The following is a 13,490-nucleotide window of genomic DNA, read 5'->3' on the forward strand; positions in this document are numbered from 1 at the left end:
ATGGCACTATTAGGTATTTATCCAAGGGATACAAGGATGCTGTTTCAAAGGGGCACATGCACCCCAATGTTCATAGCAACACTATCAACTATAGCCAAAGTATGGAAAGAGTCCAAATGTCCATCAATGGATGAATGGATAAAGAAGATGTGGTATATATACATACATACACACACACACACACACACACACACACACACACACACACACAATGGAGTATTACTTGGCAATCAAAAAGAATGAAATCTTGCCACTTGCAGCTACGTGGATGGAACTAGAGGGTATTATGTTAAGCGAAATTAGTCAGAGAAAGACAAATATCATGACTTCACTCACATGAGGACTTTAAGACACAGAACAGATGAACACAAGGGAAGGGAAGCAAAAATAATATAAAAACAGGGAGGGGGACAAAACAGAAGAGACTCTTAAATATGGAGAACAAACAGAGGGTTGCTGGAAGGGTTGTGGGAGGGGGGATGGGCTATGGGTAAGGGCATTAAGGAATCTACTCCTGAAATGATTGTTGCACTATATGCTACCTAACTTGGATGTAAATTTTAAAAATAAAATAAAATATAAAAGTAAACAGTACAGGGGCGCCTGGGTGGCTCAGTCGGTTGAAGCGTCCGACTTTGGCTCAGGTCATGATCTCGCAGTCTGTGGGTTCGAGCCCCGTGTCAGGCTCTGTGCCGACGGCTTGGAGCCTGGAGCCTGTTTCAGATTCTGTGTCTCCCTCTCTCTCTGACCCTCCCCCGTTCATGCTCTGTCTCTCTCTCTCTCTCTCTCTCTCTCTCTCTCTCTCTCAAAAAAAATAAATAAACGTTAAAAAAAAATTTTTAAAAAAACAAAAAAGTAAACAGTACAAAATTTCCTACTGTTTTGAATATGGCTTTTTCTTGATTGGGTATTTAATTGGTTACCGTAGATATTTGACTATTTACCAGAAATCCTATAGTATTATTTTAGCCACTTTCTGGATTTTTTGTATTTTTTAAAAATATCTTGTGTGGGGACAAGATTTTGGAGCCTCCTAGTTCACTATTTTGCTCAAGTGACTTCTGCTGACTTCATTTTGCTCTTTCCTCCAATACCACTTCCTCAGAAAGAACTTCTGTGTCTAAAATGTCTCATTCAGGAGGTTTGGGGAGAGATGCGCACCTGGCAAGGCCACGGAAGCTCTGCACACTTCCCGACACCTGGCCCTCTGCATCTCCTCATCTGTCTGTTCCTGAGTTATATCTTGTTACAATCAACCAGTGATGTAGACCTAGTCTAGGATCCCATGTTACATGCTTGTCATGGCTGCTTATTTTCCTCCTATGTGGGGAAGGTCCTACATCTTTCCTGATCTTCTGTGTCCTGAATACTTGTGAAGAATAATGATTTCCCAATTCTGGAGAGTTCACATGAATGGAATCATACTCTCTGTGGCTTTCTGTACCACTTTAACTCAGTGTATGTTTTCAACGTAGTGTGTATCAAAACTTGTTTCATCTTGCATTCAAACAATATTCTGTCATATGGATAGAACACACCGTTTATCCATTCATTCATTGATGGATATGTGGACTGCCCTGCCTCTTTGCTACTGTCAATGCTTCTCTTAACAAGAAGATCAAAACATATGTAGGAATTAGGTTCCTTTATTTGATTTTTAAACATTTATTTTTGTTTCATTCCATTACTATTTTTTCTTCCTCCCAAATGACAAGACAGAGGAATTCATCTCAAAATAAAGACCAGGAAGAAATGAAAGTGAGGGATTTAGTCAATGCAGACATAAGTAAGATGTCTGAATTAGAGTTTAAAACAATGATTATAAGGATACTAGCTGGCCTTGAAAAAAATCATAGAAGACGCCAGAGCATCCATTTTACACAGATAAAAGAACGAAAATCTAGTCAGGCTGAAATTAAAAATACTATAACCAAGATGCAAACCCAAATGAAGGCCATGAAAACTAGGGTGGATGAGGCAGCGATTTAGTGATAGAGAAGATAAAATTATGGAAAACAATGAAGCTGAAAAGAAGAGAGAAACAGAGGTGAGGGATCATGAAGGCAGACTTAGGTAACTCAGCGATTTATTAAAATGTAGTAACATTCATATCATAGAAGTCCAAGAAGATGAAGTGAGAGAAAAAGGGGCAGAAGGTTTATGAGCAGATTATAGCTGAAGATGTCCCTAATCTGGGGAAAATCCAAGAAGCACAGAGAATTCCCATTAAATTCAACAAAAGCCAGCCATCACCAAGACATGTCAAAGTCAAATTTACAAAATACACAGACAAGGAAAGAATCCTGGAAGCAACAAGGGAAAAAAAGTCATTAACCTACAAGGGAAGGCAGATCATGTTCTCAGCAGATCTGTCCAAAGAAACTGGCAGGTCAGTTGGACACCAGAGTGTCCAAATATATTCAGAGTGTCCAAATATTCAGTGTGTTGAATGGAAAAAAATATGTAGCCACGAATACTCTACCCAGCAAGACTTCTTTCAAAATAGAAGGAGAGATAAGGAGTTTCCCAGACAAACAAAAACTAAGGGAGTTTGTGACCACTAGCCCAGCACTACAAGAAATCTTAAGGGAGACACTTTGAGTGGTGAGAAAAAAAAAAAAGACCCAAAGCAACAAAGACTAGAAAGGACCAGAAAGCATCATTAGAAACACCAAATCTACAGGTAACACAATGGCACTGTATTCATATCTTTCAATAATTGCTCTGAATGTAAATGGACTAAATGCTCCAGTCAAAAGACACAGGTATCAGAATGGATTAAAAAAAAACAACACAAGATCGATCTATATACTGCCTACCAGACACTCATTTTATTTTTTCAAAAATATTTATTTATATTTGAGAGAGCATGAGCCCAGGAAGGGCAGAAAGAAAGAGGGAGACAGAGAATCCGAAGCAGGCTCCAGGTTCCGAGTGGTCAGTGCAGAGCCTGACATGGGGCTCGAACCTGTAAACTGTGAGATGACCTGAGCTGAAGTTGAATGCTTAACCAACTGAGCCACCCAAGCACCCCAGGAGACTTATTTTATTTTATTTTATTTTATTTTATTTTATTTTTAGTGTTTGTTTATTTTTGAGACAGAGACAGAGCATGAACAGGGGAGGGGCAGAGAGAGAGGGAGACACAGAATCTGAAACAAGCTCCAGGCTCTGAGTGGTCAGCACAGAGCCCCACGCGGGGCTCGAACTCACGGAGCGTGAGATCATGACCTGAGCCGAAGTCGGACGCTTAACCGACCAAGCCACCCAGGCGCCCCAAGACTCATTTTAGACCTAAAGGCACCTGCAGATTGAAAGTGAGGGGATGGAGAAACATCTATCATGATAATGGATGTCAAAAGAAAGCCAGAGTAGCCATATTTATATCAGACAAACTAGATTTTAAAACAAAGTCTGTAACAAGAGATGAAGAAGGGCATTACATCATAATTAAGGGGTTTATCCTTCAAGAAAATCTAACAATTATAAATATTTATGCCCCCAACTTGGAAAACGCAAATATATAAATTAATTAATCATATAAAGAAATTCATTGAGAACAATACAATAATAGTAGGGGACTTTAATACCCACTTATAGCAATAGACAGATCACCTAAGCTGAAAATCAACAAGGACACAATGACTCTGAAGGATACACTAGACCGGATGGACTTAACAGATATATTCAGAACACTTCATCCTAAAGTAGCAGAATAAACATTCTCTTTGAGTGCATGTGGAACATTCCCCAGAATAAATCACATACTGAGTCACAAATCAGCCCTCAACAAGTACAAAACTATCAAGATCATACCATGCATAGTTTCAGGCCATAACACTATGAACTTGAAGTTGCCACAAGGAAAAAAAAAAATTGGAAAGCCCTCAAATACATGGAGGTTAAAGAACACCCTAGTTAAAAATGAATGGGTTAACCAGGAAATTAAAGAATAAAAAAGTATGGAAGCAAGTGAAAATGAAAACACAACAGTCCAAACCCTTTGGGATGCAACAAAGGCAGTCCTAAGAGGAAAGTATATTGCAATTCAGCCCTACCTCAAGAAGCAAGAAAGGTCCCAAGTACACAACCTAAACTTACACCTAAAAGAGCTAGAAAAGGAAGGGCAAATAAAGCCTATAGCCAGCAGAAAGAGGGAAATAATAATGATTAGAACAGAAGTAAATGATATTGAAACAAACAAATGAACAAACAAAAACAGTAGACCAGATCAATGAAACTAAGAGCTAGTTCTTTGGAAGAATTAACAAAACTGATAAACCCCTAGCCAAACTTATCAAAAAGAACAGAGAAAGGACCCAAATAGATAAAATCATGACTGAAAGAGGAGCGATCACAACCAACACCACAGAACTACAAACAATTATTAGAGAATACTATGAAAAATTATATGCCAGCAAACTGGACGATCTAGAAAAAATGGACAAATTCCTAGAAACTCACAAATGACCAAAATGGACACAGGAAGAAATAAAAAAACTGAACACACTCATCCATAAATAGCAAAAAAACTGAATCAGTAATCAAAAATCTCCCAACAAACAACAGTCCTGGCCCAGATGACTTCCCAGGGGAATTCTACCAGACATTTAACAAAGAGTTAATACCTATTTTTCTCAAACAGTTCAAAAAAATAGAAATAGAAGGCAAACTTCCAAACTCATTCTATGGAACCAGCATTTCCTTGATTTCAAAACCAGTAAAAGACACCACTAAAAAGGAGAGTTACAGGCTAATATCCCTAATGAACATGGATGCAAAAATTCTCAACAAGACATTAGCAAATTGAATTCAACAATTCAACAACAATTAATCATTGGGGTGCCTGGGTGGCTCAGTCGGTTAAGCATCTGACTCTTGATATCAGCTCAGGTCACAATCGCACTGTTTGGGAGTTCAAGTCCCGCATTGGGCTCTGCACTGATAGTGGGGAGCCAGATTAGGATACTCTCTCTCCTTCTCTTTCTGCCCCCTCCTGATCACTCACACATACACACTCTCTCTCTCCCTCAAAATAAATAAACTTAAAAAAAAATTATTCACCATGACCAAGTGGGATTTATTCCTGGGCTGCAGGGCTGGTTCCATATTCATAAATCAATCAACGTTATACACCACATTAAAAAGGATAAGAACCATATGATCCTGTCAACAAATGCAGAAAAAGCATTTGACAAAATACAGCATCCATTTTTTTTTTCATTTTTATTTATTTATTTTGAGAGAGAGACATGAACAAGGAAGGGGCAGAGAGAGGGATGGAGAGAATCCCAAGCAGTCTCCACATTGTCAGCACAAATGCGGGGCTCAAATTCATAAACCGTGAGATCATGACTCGAACCAAAACCAAGAGTTGGATGCTTAATTGACTGAGCCACCCAGGTGTCCCCAGCATCCATTCTTGACGAAGAACACTCAACAGAGTAGGGATATATGGAACATACCTCACGTCACAAAGGCCATATACGAAAGACCCACAGCTAATATCATCCTCAATGGGGAAAAACAGAGAGCCTTTCCCCTATGGTCAGGAACAAGACAAGGATATCTACTCTCACCATTACTATTTAACATAGTACTGGAAGTCTCAGCCTCAGCAATAAGACAACAACAACAACAAAAAGGCATCCAAACTGGCAAGAAATAAGTCAAACTTTCACTATTTGCAGATGACATGATATTATATGTAGAAAACCCAAGAGTCCACCAAAAATTTGCTAGAATGAATACATGAATTCAACGAAGTTGCAGGATATAAAATCAATGTGCAGAAATCTGTTGTATTTCTATATACAAATAACAAAGCAGTAGAAAAAGAAATCAAGCAATCGATCTCATTGCAATTGCATCAAAAACTGTAAGATACCTAGGAATAAACCTAACTAGGTTTAAAGGTAAAAGATCTATACTCTGGAAACTACAGAAATGTTATGAAAGAAATTGAAGATGACACAAAGAAAGGGAAAGACATTCCATTCTCATGGATTGGAAGAACAAACATTGTTAAAATGTCTATACTACCAAAGCAATCCATATCAAAATACCACCAGCATTTTTTTGCAGAGCTAGAACAACCAATCCTAAAATTTTTATGAAAACACAAAAGACCCTGAATAGCCAAAACAATCTTGGAAAATAAAATCAAAACTGGAGACATCATAATTCCAGATTTCAAGCTATAGTACAAAGCTGTAGTCATTAAGACAGTATGCTATTGGCACAAAAACAGACACATAGATCAATGGAACAGAATAGAAAACCCAGAAATAGACCCACTATATGGTCAACTAATCTTCAACAAAGCAGAAAAGAATATTCAATTGAAAAAAGATAGTCTCTTCAACAAATGATGTTGGGAAAACTGGACAACCACATGCAGAAAAATGAAACTAGACCACTTTCTTACACCATACACAAAAATAAATTCAAAATGGACGCAAGACCTAAATGTGAGACAGAAAACCATCCAAGTCATAGAGGAGAACACAGGCAGCAACCTCTTTGATCCCAGCCAGAGCAACTTCTTACTAGGCACATCGCCAAAAGCAAGGGAAACAAAAGAAAACATGAACCAATGGGACTTCTTCAAGATAAAAAGCTTCTGCACAGCAAAGGAAACAATCAATAAAACTAAAAGGCAGCCTACAGAATGGGAAAAGATATTTTCAAACGACATACCTGAGAAAGGTTAGTATCCAAAATCTATAAAGAACTTATCAAACTCAACACCCAAAAAACAAATAACCCAGTTAAGAAATGAGCAGAAGACATGAATAGACACTTTTGTAAAGAAGACTTCCAGATGGCCAACAGACACATGAAAAGATGCTCAACATCACTCATCATCAGGGAAATACAAATCAAAATCACAATGAGATACCACCTCACATCTGTCAGAATAGCTAAAATTAACAACCCAAGAAACAACAGGTGTTGGCAAGGATGCAGAAAAAGGGGAACCCTTTTGCATTGCTGATCGAAATGCAAACTGGTGCAGTCATTCTGGAGAACAGTATGGAGGTTCCTCAAAAAATTAAAAATAGGACTACCTTACAATCTAGTAACTACACTATTAGGTATTTACCCAAAGGATATAAAAATACAGATTCAAAGAGGTACATGCACCCCAATGTTCATAATGGCATTATCAATAATAGCCAAATTATGGAGAGAGCCCAAGTGTCCATTAACTGATGGATGGACAAAGATATGATACACACACACACACATTGGAATATTACTCGGCCATCAGAAAAATGAAATCTTGCCATTTGCAATGACGTGGATGGAGCTAGAATGTATTACGCTAAGTGATATAAGTCAACCAGAGAAAGACAAATACCATATGATTTCACTTATATGTGTAATTTAACACACAAAATGGATGAATATAAGGGAAGGTGGGGGAGAGAAGAGAGGGAAACAAACCACAAGAGACTCTTGACAGACAGTGCACATGAGTGAGGGGCAGAGAGAGAGGGAGACAGAGAACCCCAAGCAGGCTCCGCACTGTCAGCATGGCGCCCGACATGGGACGTGAACTCATGAAACTGCGAGATTATGATGTAAGCCAAAACCAAGAGTTAAATGCTTAACTGATTGAATCACCCAGGCACCCCATATCAATAAGAGACTCTTATTGATAGAGAACAAACTACAGGTTGATGGAAGAAGGGTGAGCAGTGGGCTAAATGGGTAATGGGCATTAAAGAGGGCACTTGTTGGGATGAGCACTGGGTGTTGTGTAAGAGATGAATCGCTGAATTCTACTCCTGAAACCAATATTGCACTGTATGTTAACTAAAATTTAAATTAAAAAAAGAAAAAAAACCAATAAAATGTCACATTTATGACATTTTCATGTTTCATATTTCTTAATTGCACTTATCACTGAGAGATCATATATTACATATTTTTTATTTATCTGCCTTTTCTAGAATATAAACTGCAGAGGAGCAAGGAACTTTATCCTGCAAGTCTGAAATGATACCAGGCACATGGTACATGTAAATATATTTTGAATGAATAAATGAGGCTTAAATTATTATTCAAATTTTGCTCACTTTCATTAGTAGTTTTTAATGGTCTTGGTGGTTTACACATCCATATTTATTTATTTACTTAACAGGCATTTATTTTATTTTATTTTTAAATGTTTTATTTATTTTTGGGAGAGAGAGAGAGTGTGTGAGCAGGGGAGGGGCAGAAAGAGAGGGGGACAGAAGATCCTAAGCAGGCCCTTCGTGGCAGCTGAGAGCCAATGCAGGGCTTGAACCCACGAGCCGTGAGATCATGACCTGATCTGAAGTCAGACACTTAGCCAACTGCGCACCTAGGTGCCCCTATCACGCATTTATTTTATACTGACCGTGAGCTAGAGATGGGGGTGGGGAAAATGTGTTTCTAATCTTACAGAGGAGTTAGACAAATGCACAAGTAATACAAAGGCATGAATAAGTGGGAAAGGGCAAGAAATGTTGAATATAAGGCATAGCCAGGTCTGAGTTTGTGATGAGTTTCACTTAAGTCTTATCAGAAGGATCTCAGAGACCTGGAGCAAGCTCTGCTATGGCCCAAATGCAGAAACAGAGAGTCATTCCACCATAGGCCTTGAGGAAGTGACTTAGGACTTGGCTGAATCTCCATTTCTCCTTCTATCTTATGAGGTACTTTCAATAATTCATTAGAAAGTAACGAGATAGAGTTTTATAAACTCTATAAACTCTTGTTATGCTAACAAGAGGGATTTAAGTCTGCTCCTGAAACATGGTTGTTAGTTGTTTATCCCCTGGGTCTGAAGTCAAACCACTCAACAAGATACAAAGTTCACTTTAAAATCTTACTGCAATGATATCATCAGAATTAATTCAGAGTCCTGCGACAAGACAGCAAGACAGATGGTGGCACCAGCTTTTAAATATCATCTCAGAAGCTAGGAAGGCAGGGATGTTTAGCAACCTGTGAACTGACAAACAAGGAATTCATATAAAGAGGCACAGTAAAATGAAAGAAACAATTACTTAGGGGTCTGAAGATCTCACCCTTAGTCTGGTTCTGCTTTTTACTAGTTATATAACCTTGGGGAAGTTGTTAAACTGTTTCCTCATCTGGAAAATTGGGACAGTAATAGCTCACACTGTTCTTATAAAGATCAAAAACATAATACATGGTTTTAAGATTATTGTCTCTAGAGTGAAATATACCACAAAAGACTCTTAACTATAGAGGGTTGATGGAGGGAGATAGGTGGGGGGTGGGCTAAATGGGTGATGGGTGTTAAGGAGGGCACTTGCTGAGATGAGCATTTGGCGTTGCATGTAAGTGATCAATAACTGAATTCTACTCATGAAACTTAAAAAAAAAGTCTCTAAATCCATTCTCTACACTAAAAAGATCAAGGACTCCTTGGAGAAATGGTTGATTCCAGGTCTGGGGCATAGAGTGTACATGATGAGCCTGGATGGACATCTTGGTTTACCAGAAAACAAGGGCATTCTCCATGACTACTAGGTTAATGCCAAAAGAACACAGGAATCACAGGAAGGAGCTCCCACTGGCCAAAGATGGAACAATTTGAGAAATAAAAAATAATAAAAATGAAGTTGATCAAACACATTGACTGTGTTTTTATAAGATTCATGAGTTTGGGGCACCTGGGTGGCTCAGTCGGTTAAGCATCCAACCTCGGCTCAGGTCATGATCTCACCATGGCTTGCGGATTTGAGCCCCACATTGGGCTCTGTGCTGACAGCTCAAAGCCTGGAGCCTGCTTCAGATTTTGTGTCTCCCTCTCTCTGCCCCTCCCCCACTCACAGTGTGTGTGTGTGTGTGTGTGTGTGTGTGTGTGTGTGTGTGTGTGTGTCTCAAAAGTAAATAAACATTTTAAAAAAAAAGATTCATGAGTTTATTCTCAAGAGAAAAAAAACATAGAGTCCATTAGCATCCTGAAAATCCATCTTTAAAAGGGAATTATGGGTACCTGTCTGGCTCAGTTGGAAGAGCATGTGACTCTTAATCTTGGGGTCATGGGTTTGAGCCCCACAATGAGTGTAGAGATTAAATAAATAAATAAATAAATAAATAAATAAATAAATAAATAAACTTTTAAAAAAATAAAAGAGAATTAAACATTTGTTTTGCCTTTCTTGTCAAAATATATTTCAGGGTAACCAAATAGCTTAAGTCCATGAGAGAAAGACACCTAGCAAATAAATGTGGAAGAAATGATTGAATTATAAAATTATCATCTCATAGCCCCTAGTGAAATAATAGCAAATGAACATAATAGCAAATAAAGTAATGAACTATGGATGAAATCATTGGATAAAAGTTTATGTGGAACTTGACAATTTCAGGGAAAGATTGTTACCATATGAGCCCACTGATCAGTCACAGCATCACTAAAGTTGGGACAATGAACTATTGTGGATCTCCTGTTGTGATACCAACACACATTACTTCCTAGGAACTTTTTCTTGCCCCCCAAATGGAATCTGAATATAAACAAACTTCTAGATTCAACCTCAATTTACAGGAAATATGGAAGAGAGAGGAACAAGTTAAATGACACCACAAAGAAGCAGACACATCCACAAAGTGGGACATTTTATAGGATAACTGACCCAAATTCTTCAACAAGTCAATGTCAGGGGAAAATGAAAAGGACAGGAAGACTGCCCTAGAATACGAGACTTCCAAGCAAACTTCATGTATAGATTTTGTATGTATTCTGAGGTCTTTTAGACAATCAGAGTAATTTGATTCTGGACTGCGTATTAGATAAAAACAGGACCAGTTGATTTTGTCAGGTGTGAAAATAACACTGAAGTTTATGTAAGAAAGGAGTCTAGTTTTTTAGAGCTGTATACTGAGAAATATAGAAGTAAAATGACATAAGATCTGCAGCAGAGGAAAACAAAGGGATATATAAAGCAAATATGACAAGGGGCACCTGGGTGGCTTGGTCAGTTAAGCGTCTGACTCTTGATTTTGGCTCAGGTCATGATCTCAAGATTGGTGAGTTCAAGTCTGCAGCGGGCTCTCACTGACCGAATGGAGCTGGCTTCGGATTCTCTCTCTTCCTCTCTGTCTCTCAAAATAAATAAACTTTTTTAAAAATGTGACAGGTCTTGACAATTGTTCAATCCGTGTGATGGGATATGGGAGTTCACTGTTCTATTCTTTGCACTTTTAAGAATATCTTAGTATTTTCGTAACACAAAATCTAAAGTTTTTTTTAAGATCATGTATGGGGGAGTAGTAAAAGGATAAATATTAGTTTCTTTCCCAACAGCAAATGTAAGACACGTGGGTGGAAGAGAAAAATCCCCTCGGTGTTTTATTAAAAACACTCTCCTGGGACTTGTTCATTTAAAGAACCACCAAAATTGCCCTGAGAGCGTGGTATGTAGGCCACGCCCCACCAGGGATACGACTTCAGAGTGCGGAAGAAAAAATTCAAATGGGCAACAAACAGCAAGATCAAATATCTGGGAAGCACCCCCCCCCCCCGCCAACTTTTTTTTTAAGTAGGGTATTATTTTGATCTATTAAAAAGAAAATCCCCGGGGATAGCTGCAATTTTTGTGGGAAGACAATTATCTGGGCTACTTAAAGGCGTTCTTCGCAACAACTCCCTGAGAGAAGCTTTTAGAGACACACTAATTAGGTAATTAGACCTGGGAGTCGTCCCGGAGTGTAATGACTCCCGCTCCGCGGTGCAGCGGCGCCCCTCCGCTAAGAGGCCGAAGTGGCCTTTTCCGGTGCAGTAACCCTGACGGATTCCTCTCTCCTTCGCCCCTCTCCTGGAGAACCCTTCCCCGCCCAGGGGATCCCAGCGCAATGTGCACTGACTGGCCGGACCCTCGGCTCGCGCTAAATACCCAGCACCGCCACTCCCTACTCCCGGCTCTCACCCCAAATTGACGGCGCGAGGTTACCTCGTGTACTGTAGCCTAACTGCGGCACTTGAGTAACCGCGGATAATCCGAAATCGCGTGCAGTTCCGGGTCTTATAGCAAGCAGCGTGCCTTTTGCTTTAATAATCCTTCGCTTAAAGCAATTAATTCACACTCCTTATCAAAAACGGGTACGGTGGAAAAGAAAAACAGCTAATGTATATATGGCCCTTCGAGCCATAAATACTTTCAACATTTTGATGAGTTTCCTTTCAATCTTTAATATAGACAGATCTTTAAAAAATACGCTACTGGGATACCAGAGATATTTCTTCAAAAGTGAATCTTTCACTTTACATTATTACTGAGCACTTTCTGATGTCATCAAACAGCCTAACAAAATGTTTACTGCTGATGAAAGTCCTCGAGAGGAACACACATTTTATTTAAGACACTTGTAGTTTTGACACTTGTAGTTTTTCATTCTTGACCGACATAAAATGTTCTGTCGGATTTTGCCAAATGCCCCTGTCGCCGCGGCGGCGCACAGACCCAGATAGACGAAGTGGTCACTGTGGCGGGGGCTGGAAAGCAGAAGGCCACGCGCGACCACTTCCCGGCTCTGTTAGGTCATCAATAAGCTCCGCCCCCGCAGGCACAGCCAATCGAAACGCGGGGCGGGGTCTCCCAGAAGCGCGCGCGTGCGCCGGCCGGCGGCCATGGGGGACGACAAGATGTGCCCGGCGTTTCTCAACGCCCGGGCTCGGGTCCCGCAGCCTCCAGCCGAGGCGTGGCCGCCCGTGAGCTCCGAGGACGAGCTCTACGATTGCCTGGATTATTACTACCTGCGCGACTTCCCGGTCTGCGGGGCCGGACGCAGCAAGGGCCGGACGCGGCGCGAGCGGGAACTGCGCACCAACTGGCCAGTGCCCGGAGGCCACGAGCGCAAGATCGCGCAGAAGCTCCTCAACGGTCAGCGCAAGCGTCGCCAGCGCCAGCTGCAGCCCCGGGCGCGCACTCGCCTCGCCTGAGCACAGGTGCGTGCGGGCTGCACCTGGCCAGGACTCTGGGAAGCCCCGTGAGCGCCCTGGCCACCCGGTGCCTCTCGCGTCCGCCCTCTGTGACTGCACCCGGGCAGAGTCGCCTCCTTCCGAGGCTGCTTCGCGTTAGCGAGTCGTAGCTGGACCCCCAAAACACCCACCTGATCTCTTGGCTGCAATTAGAATAGTGTAAAACTCTACCTTTTGGAATTTTATAGTTGGGAGAAGAAGGGTCTAGGAAACGCAGAAACATGTTAAAAATATAAGAATTTACTTCCAGTGCGTATGCATGGGCTAAAGACAATAATTTATTTCTTTTTTGTCAGTTTTCTGCAGGATACCCGAAGGCCCTGATAGAAGTATTTTCTCTGACTCCAGCTGTAACTGTGGTCGTAATAACTTCTTTCCGACATCACTTAAGTTTACCGCTCCAGTATCTTTTCCTTACTGATTGTTAATTAAGTAACATCCAAGTGTCCAAGTGGGTATGCCTTTTTAGGGTTTTTAATTAAAAGCAAGAATGGCATTTTAA

The 13,490-nt window shown here is 40.4% G+C and overlaps 1 protein-coding gene across 1 annotated transcript; it reads left to right on the forward strand.

Moving 5' to 3' along the window:
* The first annotated feature begins 12,599 nt into the window (after positions 1 to 12,599).
* On the forward strand, positions 12,600 to 13,490 carry NUPR2 (nuclear protein 2, transcriptional regulator). Its single transcript, XM_040456247.1, has 2 exons — positions 12,600 to 12,955; positions 13,285 to 13,490. Exon 1 carries the CDS (start codon positions 12,638 to 12,640, stop codon positions 12,947 to 12,949), a length of 312 nt encoding a protein of 103 aa, XP_040312181.1. The 5' UTR covers positions 12,600 to 12,637; the 3' UTR covers positions 12,950 to 12,955; positions 13,285 to 13,490.

Source organism: Herpailurus yagouaroundi, unplaced genomic scaffold, assembly GCF_014898765.1.
Source record: "Herpailurus yagouaroundi ecotype Mexico unplaced genomic scaffold, PumYag 216, whole genome shotgun sequence".
Lineage (NCBI taxonomy): Eukaryota > Metazoa > Chordata > Mammalia > Carnivora > Felidae > Herpailurus > Herpailurus yagouaroundi.

What these genes read in the sequence shown, in the direction of transcription:
- NUPR2 (XM_040456247.1), top strand. Translation starts at nt 12,638, where the DNA reads ATGGGGGACGACAAGATGTGCCCGGCGTTTCTCAACGCCCGGGCTCGG.